Source organism: Conger conger, chromosome 13, assembly GCF_963514075.1.
Source record: "Conger conger chromosome 13, fConCon1.1, whole genome shotgun sequence".
In the NCBI taxonomy this organism is placed as follows: domain Eukaryota; kingdom Metazoa; phylum Chordata; class Actinopteri; order Anguilliformes; family Congridae; genus Conger; species Conger conger.
In genome coordinates, this window is record NC_083772.1 from 43226138 (window position 1) to 43246101 (window position 19964).

General features: G+C 43.6%; 1 protein-coding gene across 4 annotated transcripts; it reads left to right on the forward strand.

The window, feature by feature from the left end:
* Nucleotides 1-729: 729 nt before the first annotated feature.
* Nucleotides 730-18513, forward strand: pld3 (phospholipase D family member 3). 4 transcript variants are annotated; one of them, XM_061217362.1, is made up of 13 exons: nucleotides 732-864; nucleotides 974-1039; nucleotides 6314-6395; nucleotides 8518-8577; nucleotides 9137-9252; nucleotides 9380-9560; nucleotides 9644-9767; nucleotides 10431-10558; nucleotides 11260-11460; nucleotides 14704-14843; nucleotides 15281-15446; nucleotides 15953-16052; nucleotides 16264-18513. In XM_061217362.1, exons 3-13 carry the CDS (start codon nucleotides 6357-6359, stop codon nucleotides 16449-16451), a joined length of 1443 nt encoding a protein of 480 aa, XP_061073346.1. In that variant the 5' UTR covers nucleotides 732-864; nucleotides 974-1039; nucleotides 6314-6356; the 3' UTR covers nucleotides 16452-18513. The 4 variants fall into 4 exon arrangements, with proteins under 4 accessions (XP_061073347.1, XP_061073346.1, XP_061073348.1 ...); XM_061217364.1 differs by having other exon boundaries at nucleotides 736-864; nucleotides 977-1039; XM_061217363.1 differs by lacking the exon at nucleotides 974-1039 and having other exon boundaries at nucleotides 730-864.
* Nucleotides 18514-19964: the final 1451 nt, after the last annotated feature.

A 19964-nucleotide genomic window follows, 5' to 3' on the forward strand; every position in this document is an offset into this window, starting at 1 on the left:
CCTAGTTGTACTCTGTACCCGGTTACATAGCACCTGGCCAATCGACCGATCCTGGGGCTAGGACTGCAGGCAGCAACCGAGAAGGCAATTACTTTCTGAGAACACCCTTTCCTCTCGCGGATTTTAAACAAAGAGCGATACGAAGGATTGTTTGCATCGCCCAAATGCTGATTTGTTGTATATAATACATTTACAATACTGACGATAATATGCTAATATTACACAGCAGTCGAACCATAAAATATCCCAAAAAGACCAAATAATAACATTTATTGTAAAGGGGACTCAACGACAGACAGTGTATCCAAAATCCTCTTGAGGACAACACATTCCGTTACATTATATAAACAGAGAAAACAACTGCGGAGAATAACACTAAACTAAACGTGTATCTTAATTCAATTGAATTTATAAAAGTGGCATTGCATATGTTGATATTAAGTCTACTGTATGAAGCTCAACCCCATAGGATATGCAATATATGAATTGTCTAAACCACGTAGTCGTTTGTCAATACTAATTGCAGAATACATTATTTCTCCTAATTGTGATGAAAATGTCATTTCATAACATTTAGCAATGTTAGTCTACAGCGCCCTCTGCCGGTAAATTATTACCAAGACGGGGTGCTGATACCTTAGACATTTTTGATACGCTCGCCTTTACGTCACGACAAACGTCTGCGATGCCTATAGGTTGATCTTTTGGAAAGAATCACATGACCGAAGCGTGGAAAACTGAATCAGCGAAATTGCCTTTGTTGTTATATCTTCCTGGTGGAGCTAATAGAACGTGTTCGTTCTGAGCCACCTATCTAACGCATATTGGAAAAGACACGGGAAGCAAAGTTATAACAGTATACAGGTATGTTGCATACTTTCGATGTAGTTTCCCCTTCACCCGAATCATTTTTACTGTGACAGTCAATTTTTAGTTTGCTAGGATAGCTAACTACTGTCTCCCACCAACATAGCAGAGTCAGCAGACCCGTCGGACTGCAGTAGGTTGAGGAACGCTAAGTTATCAACACTGAGTTCAGGTAGGTTTTAGTAACGTCAAGTTGCACTCGGTTTAAGTAAGGTTTATTAAGAATGAGCTACACTGAGATCAGCCAGGTTTTGGTAATTTAACGTAAATTAATAACGTAACGCTAAATTAATTTACAGCTACAGTTTGTTAGCACATTGTTAGCTGTTGGCTAGCTGCCTTGGCTGTAATTGATCCCTTGTTGGTGATGAAGTTTGGCTAACGCAGTGTATTCGTGTGCAGTGAAGTTAACTTCCAACAACCAAGCGTAGGTGCTAACTTTACAGTACCCTGTGGCACTTTTTTAGTTGGCTATTTATTAGTGTGCTAACTTGAGAAACAAGGCTAATAAAACAACCCCGCATCATATCTATTGCAAAGCTTTTCATGATCTGTTGTCTCAAGTTGTCTCAAGTTGTCTCATGGCTTTTCCAAATATACTTTGTTATTAATTCTCAACCTATCTTTCCAGCATGGCTCTTTCAGATTTTATGATTCTGCAGATGTAGGATTGGAGCTTACTATGTGTTTTGCCCGCACTGGTCCACAATTGAGACTATGCAAATTAATGAACGTATGGCCAAAAACATAGGTGTAAAGGGAAGAGGTTCCCGAAAAAACCTGATTAGTCATATTTCTCTGTCGGTTCCCCTTTTGTGGTTGCTTATTGTCAGTTAATGTAAGTGTGGACTGAGTTGAGCTGTGCTCTGCCAAAACATTTATTACAGCACAAAATGAATTTTCCCCCAGATTATTTCTATATGTCGAAATATAGCATAAACCCTGATAAATACTGGTCCTTAATTGTCCAAGAGAGCAAGAAGAGCAACATATTTCTCTGTTGTTAAGAGACCATTGTCTTTTTATCAGTTGGGCCTACCATTATTTTTGCTGACTTCATTTTTCCATCTACTTCAGTTTTACTATTATTGTCCTTAACACTCCACAGATTTATTTAGGGAGAAGCACCAACCAAACACGAACCAATAACTAAAGCGCAAAGAATATTGGGATTTCCAAGGCAGAACAGAAACTGTTTATCACTGAATAACAGAACTAGTTTAAAAATTTTGTACGGTCTATGGAAATAGTGGGTGTCAGTATTCTGCTCTGTTTATGGCTGGTGTCCTAAAGGGAAAGAGTGCTTAGCTAGTTTATTGACATAGTTTAGCTCAAAGTGTGTGAGCCCATGTTGACTCGTTTTAGGGATTAAACTAAATGCTCATACAACTTAGCGTGTCCTACTCATTCACTAAAAAAACACTTGTTGCTCAGTTTGGTTGAATACTAGACTGACTCACTCCTCTAGCCCGAGTTCTCCTCTCTATTCATGGGAATGCGATTAGACTTCTGTGATAGAATGTAGGTCGGCTATAAAGAAGGGCTTATCTTTTGTGTTAGCTCCATTTGCATCCCCAAATTGAATCTGAGGGTCACTGTAGGCCCCTTGTTTGCCACAATGCTCCTGTTATCATGCGTCTCTTCAGCCGTGACCTCAGCAGTGGTCTACGGGGTGGCTTTCTTTCATGTGGATGTTTGCCGTTGCTTCTCGTGACCATTCAAAGGCTGAAGGATGAAGGAGTGTACCCTGGACATCCTCAGAATGGCCATAGAGTGGACTGGGCTGCTGTGCTGTTTAAGCTGCCAATGGGACTCTGCCTGTATGCTTACTATGGGAATCTTATGAAAAGCCTGGTGCTTCAACAAAGTGTTGTGTACAGAATAGTTAGTGTTTTGGAAGGAACAAGAGTAGCTTCCAGCAAAGAGAGCAGGAGACACGCTTTCCTTTTGTGGGGGGGGCTTATTGCACAAATTTTTAGTGGTTGCGTTATGACTGTCACAGTCACAAGTTGTCAGGTTCCCTATATTTGCATGGCACGTGAAGGCATGCACAGTAAGTGAGGAAAGGCGCTTTAAAAATATCAAGAAATGCTAGCATCGGGAACCGAAAGTATAATCCAGCAACCTGAAAATAGTTATTGTGCATTTTTTGCTCATTTGTCGTATGTGTGCATATGTACACTGATATTAGTCCAGTACGTAGGCTTATTGCCTGACTGTTCTGTGTGCAGGGTATGCATATATTTGAATTTGCTTAAAGTAATTTGTGTCGCGTTCCGCACGCCATTGTTGAACTTGCCCGTTGACATTCTTTAAATGTGTAAGGCGGGTAAGGTCTGTGATGGGGAATGCATCGGTGGCAGAGGGACAAAAAGGTACCTCTTTACTGCTCGTGCTGCGCAAACACCCAGCGCTTTCCTCATTGTGAGCGTGTGCAGACTCCACCTATAGAAAGGCACGGCTCTATAGCGATGGACAATGGCGTGCGGGATGACCAGAAAGCCACCTGCACCCTCCATCCATCCTACCATTCACTCGCATTTACGCTTGACATCTGAGTGAGGTCGCAGACGCTTTTCAGTTAAACCCTCTCACCAGAACTGTGTCTGTTCATTAAAAAAGTGCAAACGCATCAAATCTGTAAATTGCCAAAAACTCAAATTTTTTAAAATTATTATTATTTCACTACCATTTCACTACCGTTTCACCTACCATTCAACCCTCCCCTTGGTTTTCAAAACTCAAACCCCCATTCTGTAATCTTTAAAAAAATCTATATTCTTTTAAATATAACCTTTTTTGACTTTGCTTGGGGTTCCCTGGATCAGAAAGATTTGAAAACTCCAGGGATTTGGGAAGAGAGGTGAAGGCAGAGACTGGTGAGTGAGGTCTGTGCCAGTGTCTTTGTGAACACACTGGAAGACTAGGAGGGTTGTGCCAACGTTGTTGGCAGCTGAGTGAGAAGGGGGGACAGGGTTAATCTAAACTCATGGTGTTCCCAACAGAATAGGGAGGAGCGACAGCTTCTACCAGCAGTTAACGTCCGTAGTTTAGTTAATGGTAGTTTTTCTCCTGAGGAATGTGGTTTATGATTATGGTTGCTTATTAACAATCTCAGACACTATAACATTTTGATTTATGTGAATTGGACCAATAATTATAGAGAAAACGACAAACAACTGCACAATGTCCTTGTGTTCGGAAGACCGTGTTAGCTCACAATTGTCCATATAAGCCTGCCCGGTTCGTAGTCTCTCGTTAGCAACAGCTTTCCCACCCCAGTGTTACAGTGGATCACCATTACCATGTCACTGTATGCTGAAATGGATTGCATATGTGGCTCGTACAAAATTTTTTTATGAAAATGGAAGGAATTATACTTTACACACACGCACACACACAAAAACCAAAGCTGATCTGGAGGTCATTTTTAGTTGTTCGTTGTGAAAGTTGCACTGTTCGAAACATGGTGAACAGACTGGGTGTTCAGAACATAGTGAGCTGACGTCACTGGAGATGGAGTGGGGGCAGACGGGGGGACACAGTGGGTGGCGGAGGGGAGGACGGTTGGGAGTCTGAGGCAAGTGGGTGAGAAAAAGACATAAAAGAATGGTCTGATGCATGGAGGGGTGTTACAGAGATGTTTACCTTGCAGCTTCTCGTGAAAATGAAGTCTCTGTGCGTGGGACAAAAATGCACAAGGATGAGGTCAGAAGAGGACAGGAAGGAGATCATTGTGGTGGACTGGGAAGACTCTGTGTTCAGGAAGATTAGGCGAGTCTCTTGGGCAGCCTTGGTGGACAACCACAGATAGACACGCCACAAAGTTCAAGAGATGTCGTACAATGCTTAGCTAGCATTGCTACTCTATCTAGCTCTGGTGACTCTACCAAGATGTGTTATGAATAATGTGTCAAACAAACACAAAATGGAGATCGAACAGGTGTGTGATTAGCTGTTTGTCATTGCAGTTTCTCTCAAATTTTTTCAAGTTGAATCAGTTGAACTGTTATTGGGGGGATTAAGAAGTTATCTTAAGTTAACTTTTTCCAATCCTTTAGCCTACATGTTCTGTGTGCTTTGAGTGAGGTCTTCTCAGAAGAAATCCTCACTAAAGGTGCCACTCAAGTCCAGTGATGGCATTTTTAGTAAGACCAGCTGATGTTGTTTTTACTATCACTCAAGATAAGCTAGGGTGAGGTTGCTATGAATTATTTACGAATAACAGTGCAGACACTGCTATGGGGTAGCGGGGACCGCTCAATTTCGTTTTGGTTTGGTCTTCGTCTATCCCTTGCCCTGGTTAAGTTCACTTAACACATTGCACACCACACATTTTGTCACAAAATGGCTGACTTGAGAGAGGAGAACTGTTAGGGGAAAAATGCCCTTTTTAACATTTCACAGGTGAACATCGTCTGATGAAACAGATCCAGTAAAAATACAACAATAGCTATTCTTCTCTTTAACTTTCGTATTTATTTGCAAAGAAATGACAGAAAGTGAGAGCTTACCGGCTTTCTGATTTGAATCAGACATGGTAAGACTCTTATACACACTTTTCCAAAAGGGGGGGCTTTACCAAAACAAAAAGACATGAAGCTGGCCACGAACATTTATCAGTATTTTGTCTTCTGAATACCCCTTGTTGACCTTGCTGTGAGACCACAATGTGCTAGCTGAGAAGCAGAGACATTAAGGTCAAAGGCTGTCTGTCTGCTGGAGAGAGACAGAGAAAGACTCATAGTCAGCACTTAATTGAGAAAGTGATCTAATAGTAATAAGAATTATCACTAAAAGGTTATTTGTAATCATGTGATTGTATTTATGTTAACACACGTTGTCAATTAAGAATCAATTAAGAAAATTACCCTTACAAGAACAAAGGAAGAGAATGTGTCAAACTGGAGCCAAGTCCAGTTTGTGTAGGAAGAGAACCGGGTCTGGAGAGCTCTGAGATCTGAGTCCGAGGTGTTGGCACAGAAGAGGGGGGTTTCTATTCTCACATTAATTTTGTGTCGTGGATTCGTTCCCAGCAGATCATTTTCTTGTCAAACACAGGGTGTGCCTGTTTGCAAGTCAGAGTTGCATCATTTGTGTTTATGCTGAAATTAAATTAGTTCATGCAGCGTTCATTGCTCTAGGCAGGGAAGCTGTTCAACAAAAGCTGTGAATTTGAACTTCTCTCTTTGTGATGTTCTCTTTAAAAATAAAATGTCAACTTTAACGGACATACTAAAACATGAATACTGTGTTTATGAAATGTTACATGCAAATATTTTTGGGTAGTAAAATTCTGGCTGGTAAATGTGTGGCTTGAGCAAAAAAGTAAATTTCAGAGCCTGCAGGTACTATCTGTACATGGATTCTTATGTTAAATTGGTCTTGTGTAATGGTGGTTTTTCAAAACCTTTTGGACTACTTTCTCTCCCTTTTTACTGTGCAGTGCCACGCAACCGACCTGACTGCTGAGTTCCACTGAGTTTGGGATGTCGACGGGAATAAACACAGATGTTCCTTATGAAAAGGTAATTGGTCCGTCTTTTAGGAGAGCACAGACTGGCCAGGAGATTTCAGCATTATAAACCACTGCACACATTTTGCTTTCACACTATAAATATATGGCGTTACTCAAAGTCTATATGCGTGTGCAGCACCAGTCAAAGTGTCCACACTGTTGACTGGTACTGTATATAGTGTGAGGAGACCTGAGCCCATGGACCTGTAGTTTGTAGCAGTGTGCCTGTTTGGCACACCTGGGCAACAATATGGGACAGTATCAGCAGGTTCGCAGGTTCAGGCTAAAACATAGTTTTTCCTGAATGTAGTTTTGGCACAAAGTGGTAAGTTCGCACAAATCTCACCCACAACCTCACCCCAGCTGGGGTTGCAACAGAGGGGATAATCTAATTTGACAATGAAACTATCTGGCAGGTCTGTGTGCCAATTTTTTTACTAACTCCACTTATGCAAAAGCAAAGTGCTACATCCCAAAAGCCCCCAGTATTTCAATAACCAAAGCAGTGTACTAGTGGGCAGGCTATAAAAGTTATTGAGGAAGTACTAACTGTATCAGGAAAATGAGGAAACTTTCCTTCTGGGGGGAAAAAATGAAAGGGTGAGTCTTCTGTAATTTTTTTCTCTCCTCTCTCTAGTACTAGACTATTAAGTAGATTAACTATGACGAGCGAAACCAAATGTAGTTTCTCTCTCTTACATGTAGAGGATGGGGGTACAGAGCAGAGTATATAATCGTGGGATAGGTAGGTAATCCTGGTTTAGAGATTGGGGGATTGATGCCTGCCCAGATTTGGGCAATAAAAATTCCGTTTTTTCACGCAATTAAAAGAAATGGCAAAACAAACGATTACACAAAGCATGAAGAAACTGAGTTTTGTGACGCATGACATTTTTTCAGGCTGGGTAGGCTCAGTGGTTCGGTTCCCCCTCCCCCACCTCGTCCTTCGTTTCTCCCTCTGCAATCGCTCCGTCCGGCACGAGCAGTAGCCTAGTAGCGAGAGAGGAGTTGCAGCTTGTGTTGAGTGAAGGGAGTTGTGCACAGTTGGGTCGAATGGATGTTTCAGTTTTTTTTTATTACACTCTGTAATGTTGTGTTTATTTAATTATTATGTCACCAGCAATAGGTGATAATGTTAGTTTACTATGTTAACTCGCTGGCAAACATTACTCCTGAGCTGAAGGACTGTACACTAGCGCAGTTGTCGCTAACCAGCCCACATGCTACAATTGTGGCATCGTTATTACTAACATCGGCTAATGACCGTTTCATTGTTTTGCATTCATTAGCGGTCTCCTGTCCATCCAAGCCCGCATTCGTTTTGCAAATATACAAGCGCCATTCATTGTCGCTTCGAAACGTAGCTGCGCGCTACTCCAGTCATAGTTTTTTCGGAATTTATTTTTCTTTATTTGTTTAAACAGCATGCAGAACTATAAATACAGGAACGAAGAAGGAAGGGGGACATTGTATGTTTTGCCATCAGCAATGACACTAGTAATCTCGTTGCTAGTAATGTTCTCACAATTGGAAATCTACTTAGTACTTAACTTACATTAGGCTATTTGGTGAAATGTTAAGAGAACAAAGTCCCTCCCTTAAATTCAAGTCAAACTCTTAAATTGCAGGAAATGGTATAATTATTTTCAAAACAAGAATAATTGTACCTCCCCTAATTTTTTTGCTTGCATGATATCCCTGCAATGACCACCTCCACTGAGAGGTGTGAATGGAAATAACCTCCCAACAGAAACCCAAGAAATGAAAGAAAAAAGAGGGATGTAACAAGTTATACAAGGACAGAGTTGCAGACATTTATATAAATGGGTGACTAGGATTTAAATTAAGGGCTTATATTTCTCTGTGTTAAAGATACAGCCTCTCAGAAACAAGCCATTGCTCTTCCTGTTCTTGATTAATTCTTTATGTGATCATACTAGTGCTGAAATCGAGACTGATGCAGGAGGCTTGCTCATTAGATATGAAAACTTGAAATGGAAGCCCAGCTGATGTTTCAAAATGCCCACCCTGTCGATGCATCCTCGATCTACCGAAGTATGGCTCATTCAGATGCTAGTAGGCGACCTTAGTGATTGGCTTGATTTCTGATGTGAGATTTTCGCCCCTTCTAGCTGGCTTCCTTGAAGGCGCTGGAAGAGGAGGAGTCGCAGCATGGCAGCGCAGGACTGAAGGTATCAGACGCACAGACAGACGGTCTCATTCGTCATGTGGAACAGAGGCCGATAGAAGAAACTCCAATCCGATCAGATTCTGACACAACTCCCAAGTCACAAGTCTATGTTTGCCATTTTGCAGTGTTAAAGCATTGGCCTCTCTGTTTGCAGAATTACTGGTCTCTGCAGTCTTACTGGTCTCTTTATAGTAATACTTCTCTCTGATTGCAGTTTTACTGGTCTCTCTGTTTGCAATATTACTAGTCTCTCTGTAGTAATACTGGTCTCTCTGCAGTGTAAAAGCCCTGGTCTCCCTGTTTACAGAGATAGTGGCCTCTCTGTTTGCAGTATTACTGGTTTGCCTTGCTGGTCTCTCTGTTTGCAGTATTGCTGGTCTTTCTGCAGTATTGCTGGTCCCTCTGTTTGCAGTATTACTGGTTTGCCTTGCTGGTCTCTCTGTTTGCAGTATTACTGGTTTGCCTTGCTGGTCTCTCTGTTTACAGTATTACTGGTTTGCCTTGCCGGTCTCTCTGTTTACAGTATTACTGGTTTGCCTTGCTGGTCTCTCTGTTTACAGTATTACTGGTTTGCCCTGCTGGTCTCCAGCCTGCTGCTGGCTACCATGATCCTGCAGGCCCTGCTGGCGCCCGTCCCTGCGCACCGCCGTGGCCCAACCTGCTCTGACCCCTGCAGGTGTGTTAGCGGGTCGCACCACTGCGTCGTCATGTCCGCGACGTCTGTGACATCGGTCGTGCTGGAGTCGTGGTTTTAAGGCCGGCGAGTAATGGGCAATTAAAGGTCGTTGCCTCGATCATTACAGGTTCGCCTTGGTGGAGAGCATTCCGGAAGGGCTCACTTTCAACTCCAGCACGACCAACCCGTCCATCTACAACACGTGGCTTGACCTGATCAGCGAGGCCCAGAGCAGCCTCGACATCGCCTCTTTCTATTGGACGCTGACCAACAAAGACACGGGGACCCGTGAGCAAACAGCCGATCAGGTGGGTGGGTGCTCGGTGCTTTCCGTTGCAGTGAATGCCTGGATGTCACGCTTTAGTGGCTGTTGCTTTCTTCTTGCCTTCAGGGCGAGCACATTTTGGCGGAGCTCAGCAGTCTTGCAAAGGAGAGCGGGGTGTCCGTGCGCATCGCAGTCAGCATGCCCCAGGAAACACATCCTCAAGAAGACCTTGTCATTTTACAGAACGCAGGTAACCTGCAAAGTGTTGACCCGTGTGGCTGACAGCTGCTCTTTAAGGCGCTGACGTGTAACGGCTGCTCTTTAAGGTGTGGTTGTAACAGACCCATGTGACTAACGGCTGTTCTTTAAGGTGCTGTTGTAACAGACCCATGTGACTAACGGCTGCTCTTTGTGTGGTTGTAACAGACCCATGTGACTAACGGCTGCTCTTTAAGGTGTGGTTGTAACAGGCCCATGTGACTGTAACGGCTGCTCTTTAAGGTGTGGTTGTAACAGACCCATGTGACTGTAACGGCTGCTCTTTAAGGTGCGGTTGTAACAGACCCATGCGACTGTAACGGCTGCTCTTTAAGGTGTGGTTGTAACAGACCCACATGACTGTAACGGCTGCTCTGTAAGGTGTGGTTGTAACAGACCCATGTGACTGTAACGCTGCTCTTTAAGGTGCTGTTGTAACAGACCCACATGACTGTAACGGCTGCTCTGTAAGGTGTGGTTGTAACAGACCCATGTGACTGTAACAGCTGCTCTTTAAGGTGTGGTTGTAACAGACCCATGTGACTGTAACAGCTGCTCTTTAAGGTGCTGTTGTAACAGACCCACATGACTGTAACGGCTGCTCTGTAAGGTGTGGTTGTAACAGACCCATGTGACTGTAACGCTGCTCTTTAAGGTGCTGACGTGCGTAAGGTGAACATGCGAGAGCTGACCTCGGGTGTGCTGCACACTAAGTTCTGGGTGGTGGATAAGAAGCACGTCTACATCGGCAGCGCCAACATGGACTGGCGGTCCCTGACCCAGGTGAGTGCCCTTCTGATTGGTGCAGTGCAGCAGCTCGGTGTCTGATTGGTGCAGTGCAGCAGCTCGGTGTCTGATTGGTGCAGTGCACCAGCTCGGTGTCTGATTGGTGAAAAGTAGCCGCTCAAGTATTAGGATCAGAGAGAAGAACATAGGCCTCTTTTCCAAGGGTTGCAGTAACTAAAAGCGGGCCAGAACTATTACATTACATTACATTATCAGCATTTTGGCTGACACTCTTATCCAGAGTGACATACAGGTGATTAGACTAAGCAGGAGACAATCCTCCCCTGGAGCAATGCAGGGTTAAGGCCCTTTCCTGTGGGGAAAGACTGAAATTTCCCAACGGGGATAAATAAAGAGCTATCTATCTATCTAGCTTGCTCCAGGGCTCAACGGTTGTGCAGATCTTATTATGTCCACACCGGGGGTCGAACCACCACCACGGTCCCAGTCATGTACCTAAACCACTATGCTACAGGCCGCCCCAGTCATGTACCATAACCACTATGCTACAGGTCCCAGTCATGTACCTTAACCACTATGCTACAGGTCCCAGTCATGTACCTTAACCACTATGCTACAGGCCGCGCTACTACTATCCACCACAGGAACTAAAACCGTTCCTCGTGCGCAAATGGGTGGCATGTAGGCTAGCTCCATCACAGGTATTCTGGGATGATCCCACTTGCCTCCATTCCCAGGTAAAGGAGCTGGGGGCGGTGGTGTACAACTGCAGCTGTTTGGCAGAAGACCTGGGGAAGATCTTCGAAGCCTACTGGTACCTGGGAGAGCCCGGGAAGGCCATCCCCTCCCATTGGCCTGCTAATTACTCCACCTCTTACAATAAGGACACACCCATGGCACTGTCACTCAACGGAACCCTGTCGAGCACCTACCTATCGGTAAGCAGGTCCTGCGGGACAGGGTTCAGGGACCGCCCCGAGTCACTCCTCTGAAAAGTCAATATTTCTCCTCCATAATGGTAATTTAAAGGGCATTCATCGATGCTTTATTTCAGTCAACCCACAGCTGTTAGTTAGTATTTATGTTTAATCTTCATTTTAAATTAATTGTGTCTTTTCCGAGAACCCCGCCTCCACATATTTAAAATGGAACCACAGGGAAAGTACCAGTTACACACCAAATGTAACGGGCTGATGGATAAGTGCCAGTTATGTTCCCTCTGTGTTACACTCTCACCACCCTGGGCGCTGTGTATATACAATACCCTCCATAATGTTTGGTTTGGGACAATTTTAGATTTGGAATCACACATTTATCATTTTGTTAACGTGCACATTCTCAGATTTCATTAAAGGTACAGTTGGTAAGATATCTGTGTTAAAACATTGTCACAAGACCATCATTGTAAATCCCTTCCTATCATTGAAGCTCGCTGACATCTAGACTCACCCTCTGCCTGTGTTTATAGTCCTTAAATTCTGGTTTCAAAATATACAGTTGACGGGCCGTCACTCTGTACCAAAACAGCTGTACAATAATTCAACCTCATTGGTTGAAAAATGGTTCTAATTGCTACAGCCAATGGCATGGGGGCTTAATCAGATTGTTTGTGTGTAGCTGCCAAAATTGCTCTCCAGACAAGCTATCACTGGAACAGGTGAAGACTACATATCTTGTTATGAGACAATACCAGTTCACTATCAGTAGCAACAAGCAAATGAACTATAGATTTACAAATATCCACCTGAGGCAATACGAAGTAGCGAGCGTAGTTGCACACGCCGATAATGAACTGGTATCGTTTTATAACTAGATGTGTATTCTTCACTTGGATAATAAGTAGTAGTCTACAGAGTTTCAGTGATCGCTTATCTGGAGTGCAATTTGGGCAGCTATGCGTTCCTTTTATCTCTTTACATGTTCAATCATGCGTGTTTAGCGAAACCTTTATTTGTCCCAAACTGTAAGTTGCAGTTCCATCGTTTGCGGTACACTATCATATCTTAGTTTGTATAGCCAGCTAGTTCCATAGCCAAATAAGTTGCTTGCCCATAATATTGTTGGTTCGCAAAAGTGAGAACTTCAAAAAGACAAAACGTATAAATAGTTTTGTGCAGCACACTAATCAACATTTCATGAAGTTACCTGTTCGGCGAACATTTTCTGACTAGACCACTATGACAAGACAGCAGTTGCGTTTGTCACTGTCAACTTTCCAAAACAGTGCATGTTGTGGTTTGAGGGTGTTTGTTGCTGCAATTCCTCTCTTGACCGTTAGGAGTCTGAAATTACCTATTGTACCTTTAAAGGGTATATATTTCTCTCTCTCTCTCCCCCCCATTTCAGGGCACCATAATGTTTGGGACTTCACAGGTGTTTGCAATTGCTCAGGAGTGTTTAATTGCCTCAATGCAGGTAGACAGATCAGAAACACTCTTCAGGGGTCAGGTGTGGATTTGACAATGACCACTGTCGGCAGACGACTTCATGAACAGAAATACAGAGGCTACACTGCAAGATGCAAACCACTGGTTAGCCGCAAGAACAGGATGGCCAGGTTACATTTGCCAAGAAGTGCTTAAATGAGCAACTACAGTTCTGGAAAAAGGTCTGATGAGGACAGATGAGATGAAGATTGTAACTTACATCAGAGTGATGGCAGACAGAAGGCACTGCCGAAGATCCAAAGCACACCTCCTCCTACACTTCGGTTGAAGTGATCGAAACAAATTTTTTATCACTCCACAGATGTCATGTTGGCAAGGACATTTTTTATATTTTTTGTATTTATTTCAGATTTCTCCCTTTTTCTCCCAATTTGGTAGCCAATTGTACCCCATCTAATCGAATTAAGAGTTAGTGTTAGATACACCGCCCACACCCTGTCCCTCGGCGGCCCGAAGGAGAGCGACACGCCTTCTTCAAGCCGTCTTGTGACCGTGATCCCGAGGCGCCCGAGGTGCTTCTTGTGCAGCGATCAGCTAACCCTGCCAAGTCCCTCCCTCTGCATCAGCGAGCCAATTATGCCGCTCCACGAGAGCCAGTCAAACTTGTTGGCAAGGACATTTACTTTCTGCATGGCACAAGTAATTTTTTCCAACAATTGTTTACAGACAGATTATTTCACTTTGAATTCACTATCACAATTCCAGTGGGTCAAAAGTTTACGTACACTAAGCTGCCTTGGAAAATTCCAGAAAATTATGTCATAGCTTTAGAAACATCTGATAGGCAAGTTGACATCATTTGAGTCAATTGGAGGTGGATATGTTTTAATGCCTACCTTCAAACTCAAAGTGCCACATCATGGGAAAATCAGAAGAAATCAGAAGACCTCCACAAGTCTGGTTCATCCTTGGGCGCAATTTCAAAATGCCTGAAGGTACCACATTCGTCTGTACAAACAATAGTACTCAAGTATAAACACCATGGGACCACTCAGGAAGGCGATGCATTCTGTCTCCTAGAGATGAACGTGCTTGGTGCGAAAACCGCAAATCAATCCCAGAACAACTGCAAAGGACCTTGTGAAGATGCCGGAGGGAACAGGTACAAAAGTATCTATATCTACATAACCTGAAAGGCTGCTCAGCAAGGAAGAAGCCACATTCCAGCCACCTATTGTGAGAAGCTTGTGGAAGGCTACCCAAAACATTTAACTCCAGTTAAACAATATAAAGGCAATGCTACCAAGTACTTACGGAGTGTAAGTAAACTTCTGACCCACTGGAAATGTGATGGGGAAAAAAAATAAAAGTTGAAATGAATCGTTCTCTCTACTATTTATTTCACATTCTTAAAATAGTTGTGATCCTAACTGACCTAAGATAGGGTTTTCTTTACTAGGATTAAATATCAGGAATTGTGTATAAACACTGCTGTAATTTCTACATGGAGAAAACAAAATGTATAAAAATGCCCTTTAAAAAAAAAAAAAAAAAAACTGACAATGTGCACTTTAACCACATGTGATTTCACAAATCTCAAATTGTGGAGTACATAAGCAAATAAATGGGCATAGGTTGCTGTTGAAGATGGTTATGGAAAAAGTGGTGTGAAGCTAATCCTCAGGGCCTCATCCACTGCACTGTGATGCATGTGAGAGGGCGCTGAGACCGTCCTGAAGGTGTGTGTGTGTGTGTGTGTGTGTGTGTGTGTGTGTGCGCGTGCGTGCCCTGTAGAGCGCTCCCCCAGCCTTGTGTGCTGACGGCAGGACCCAGGACCTGAGCGCCATCCTCAGCGTCATCGAGGACGCCCATCATTTCGTCTACATCGCCGTCATGAACTACCTGCCCACCATGGAGTTCTCTCACCCCAAAAGGTCCTCCCCACTCACCCGCCTCACACACCATGAATATTCACATTCTTCCTGAACCTGAGTTCAGTGAGTATCGCTCTGTCGTCGCTCGGGTTAGAAGCTCCTCGAGTCCAAACCGGAACGGTCGGTTACGGCGGAGTGGTCGAGTACGTGCAGCCGGCGGCCCTTTACTGTGAACATTTGTCCAAGGTGTATTAAACCAAGTGTTCATGGGTTTTTTTTTTCTGTTTCTACAAGCCTGTGTAATTACAGTAATTTAAACCGCCATTGTACTCCGTTAGGTCTCTCTAAAGGACTATTTCTTGTTTTGTAAGAATAGCACCTCTAATTTCATCCAGGGAACTCTTTAAAATAGAATGTTGAGCGCGCAAAACCGGTCGCTTGACCGGACCGTGCTGTCGGGGGCGACCTCTGACCCCGGCGACCTCTGACCCCGGCAGGTACTGGTCGGACATCGACACGCAGCTGCGCCGCGTGGCCTATGAGCGGCGTGTGCGAGTGCGGCTGCTCGTCAGCTGCTGGGGCAGCACCCAGCCGGCCATGTTCCCCTTCCTGCGCTCCCTGGCCTCCGTCAGAGACCCCAAGAGCAAGCTGGACATCCAGGTGGTGAGTGGAACCCCCGACGCTGCGTTCGGTCCCACGGCCACGAGCGACTGTCCGTCACAGCTAGTGTTGGCACAGTCTTACGCGACGCACGATTAAGAGCTACGGCATCAAGATGCAAGATTACAAGTACTAGATGAAAATAGTTGTGTATTGTTTAAGTGCTAGAAGATCAAAATACAAGTCAAAATACTGATATGTACTCAGTGACCACTTCATTAGGCACACCTGTACGGCAGGTAATTAATGCAAATATCTAATCAGCTAATCATGTAGCAGGAACTCAATGCATCAAAGCATGCAGATGTGGTCAAGAGATTCAATTTCTGTTTAGACCAAACATCAGAATGGGAAAGAAAGGTGATCCAAGTGACTTTGACTGTGGAATGATTGTCGGTGTCAGATAGGGTGGACACAAAAACAAATGTCCCTTTATTTGACTGGTAACCACAGTGCTAGCAGTCTTTCTGCTGTGCTGCGATTCTTCACTCTGCTCTTGTGCCTCACAGAAACTGTTCGTTGTCCCGGCCAACCCACGTCAGAAAGAGATCCCCTACGCCAGGGTCAACCATAACAAGTACATGGTCACAGACAAGGTTGCTTACATAGGTATGTGACCTTTCACCTCTGCTTCCCCCTTGGACATTTCTTCACTCATTCTTAACTCAGGTTTGGATCTTCATATGATGATCCCTATGTGGTTTTTGTTCAAACAGGCACCAGTTACTGTTGTTAAAAACATCCACTGAAGTTTTGAAGGATTTTTTTCCCCTTTCACACTGCAGTTTGGTCCACATTCTTGATCTCCATGTCTTCTCAGGAACCTCAAACTGGTCTGGTGACTACTTTTTGCACACGGCCGGGTCGGCACTGGTGGTGAACCAGACCGCGGCCCAGACGACGGAGTCCACGGTCCAGGAGCAGCTCCAAGCCGTGTTCGAGAGGGACTGGAACTCCTCCTACAGCACCCCAATCAACCAGCATACGGACCTCCATACCCGCTGTTAAGACTGGCCCCTGCTCCACACCGCAGTTCCACCCCAGTGCCAGCAGGGGGAGACATGGTTCTGTTTTAGTTCCCGAGGCAAGCTGATGGACTTCCTCTCCCGTGTCTGACTTTGACGATACCCCAAACAAACGCCTGGTGCACACTGGTTAAGCCAATCCATGAAGTGGGCTTTCGTTCCATCAAGAAGGCGCACAATGATTTTTAAAAGGGTTAAGCTGTACCTGTATATGAAGTGATATGGATGTACTTCTAAGTAGACAGGCACTCCCGACTGGATGCTTGCATAGCTTGTTTGTAGGTATCGAGCGCACACAAAATATTTCCATAGTTGTTTTGCAGACTTCAACATAGCAGTGAGCTGCAGTGGAATCGAACAGAGAGCAAGAGGATCAGATTGTCAAACGGTAAAAGAGAAACAGAAAATGCCTTGGTCTGGCGGGTAAACTCTTTCATTCCCACTAGGCTGAAATTACTTGAACAAGTTTTTCAACAGCTGAAAACATACAAGTCATATTAACACAACTGATTCTTACAAAAATGTAATATGTTTGATTTGTTCAAATGGATTTGTTCACAGCCATGAACCTCACAATTTGCCCACCCCCACCACCTTAATATGCCAGCAGAAAGCCTGTAGTTTCAGGCTCACACTGAGCTCTTTGAGGGAGGAAAATGCAACTACGAAGAAAAGTCCCCTGTAAAACATTTCGCTTTTATTTCAATATTTCTTTTATTGCAAAGAAGCACACATCCTAGGTCATGGTATGATCTATGAAATGATTCAATAGTTATGCTGCATTTAGGAGCTGTTTTTCTTTTATAGATCCATGGTAGGATGTCATGAGCTATAAGACAGAAATATGTTTTTGAGGGGGATCTGGAAAAGATAATAAAACGCAATATAACCTTTCCATGTTAAGAGCAAGCGCATAACGGTACTATGATGGACAAAGTCTGCACTGAGTCAGTCATTCAAGCCTAAACACAGTATCCCACAATGTAGCACAATTACACTTTGCTAAGTAAGGGATTTAAAGTGATGTTTCCTCATCCAAATTGAACAATGAAGGGTCGTTTTTATTTCTGACTGACCCTGGAACAATGGAAAAGTCACCACTCTGTCAAGCGCAGCTGATAACTTCCTCTGTATGGAGTAGTTAAGGAGGAAGTGTGGAGTAGCTAAGGAGGAAGGGTGGAGTAGTTAAGGAGGAAGGGTGGAGTAGTTATGGAGGAAGGGTGGAATAGTTATGGAGGAAGGGTGGAATAGTTAAGGAGGAAGTATGGTGTAGTTAAGGAGGAAGGGTGGAGTAGTTAAGGAGGAAGTATGGTGTAGTTAAGGAGGAAGGGTGGTGTAGTTAAGGAGGAAGGGTGGAGTAGTGACTAATAAGTTAAAACATGCTAATGAAGCCCGCCCCAAATGGCCAATAAGATCCAGCGTACTGTGAGAGAGTTCTGGTGGCGGGGTGATTAAACAAAATCAATTAAGCCCTTTTCACAGGTGGAGGCTGTGTGTATATATCATCAATGTAGTCCATGACTACATTTTTTTGGTTCTTTTGTAGACCTGTGTTCTAGGAAATCAATCTTGTTTTGAAAATTCTGAATCTCAGGGAGAAATATAGCCTAACTTTTTTTCCTTCAAGGCATAACTATTTAATGTAACTTAAGAAAAAAAATCTGGTTGTGGCTGTGTTTTCCTTGTAAGGAGGACAATCGCTTTTAACTGAATATGTGGTTTTATTGGATTTGTTACAATTTTGCTAGTGTTTTAGGTTTCTTTCTTACTATGATGCTCTAAGGTAGTTGCTTTGAATGAAACTCAGAATGATTTCATAGATCCAGGAAGTGGTAAAGTTTGGATAGAAACCGAAACATTTATGAACCAAGTTAAAAAATGATGAACCAAGTCACCAAATTATGTAGGCCTACCTCTGTACATGAGGTGTTTTTGTACAGTGCGGATTGCTTGAAAGCGAAGTGGAATGATTGACAATAATCTGAAGGGGCAACCCTCAGAAAAGATACATAATTGCAGGTTAAATAAAAGGCACTTTAATATTATTGTCTGTACTCATTTCTAAAACATGAACGCCTCATGCATGCTGAAACTTGCATAAGAAATTTTTTTTTTTCCAGAGCAACTTGCCCAAATTTGCATTTTTAAATTATACCTGTAACTTTTAGACAGTGGGCTCCATTGGCACCCTTACAGAAAGTAGTTTTTTTAAACATAGGTGTCTAAATTGGGTGATACAGTGCCACAGTGGGTAGCACTGTTGGAGCCCCGCCTGGGCCTTTCTGTGTGGAGTTTGCATGTTCTCCCCGTGTTTGTGTGGAGTCTGCATGTTCTCCCCGTGTCTGTGGAGTTTGCATGTTCTCCCTGTGTCTGTGTGGAGTTTGCATGTTCTCTCCGTGTCTGTGTGGAGTTTGCATGTTCTCCCCGTGTCTGTGTGGAGTTTGCATGTTCTCCCCGTGTCTGTGTGGAGTTTGCATGTTCTCCCCGTGTTCGTGTGGGTTTCCTCCCTGGGTACTCCGGTTTCCTCCCACAGTCCAAAGACATGCAGGTTAGGGACTACAGATGAAAGTGAGCTCATTAGCTAACGCTGGCACATTTTCCCGAAACTGTTGATTAATGTGCACTGTCTCGAGTAAATAAATAAAATTATTGTGAAAAAATTATTATTGGCACCCCTAATAATTATTGGAAATAAAATCAAAGTAAAATTGGCAATGTAATTGTACTTAATTTAGTTCATCTCAGTCTAAAAGGACCTACTGTGGCTTCAGAAAGTATTAAGACAACTTCACTTTTATTGTGTTGTAGATTTCATTTTAAATGCATAATATTACCATGTTTTCCCATCAATCTACATTCATAATGACAAAGTGAAAACATGATTTTTTTTCTTCTAAAACATATATTTTTTGCAATGTTTTGCAATCTCTAATTCCACATAAGTATTCAGCCTCAATAATTGTGAAATGGAAGAAGTTTGAAAGCACCAGGACTCTTGCTAGAGTTGGTCGTCCGGGCAACCTGAGTGACCGGGCAAGAAGGGCCTTGGTCAACAAGGTGAGGAAGAACCCAACGGTCACTCTAACAGAGCTTCAGAAGTCCTCTGCAGAGATGGGAGAACCTGCCAGAAGGACAACCATCTCAGCAGCACTCCATCAATCAGGCCTTCATGACAGATGCCACTCTTCAGTAAAAGGAATATGATAGTCCACTTGGAGTTTACCAAACTGTAGGAAAAAGATGAGGCATTGAACACTGGGCAGAACTCCAAGCACCATGGTGGACACCAGGCACTGCTCATCACGTGAAAATGTCCGGACCTTTACACATGCTAGTGGCTGTTCAGCTGTATCGCGGGCATGAGATATTATCTCATGACATTCTCCACGTCAACATCCGTGACATCTGAAGAGCATAAACGTGTAGTCTACGAACTGGCCAATGCAAATGAAGCAACATATGTTTGTGCGTTCATCTTTCCACTATTGTGGAAATG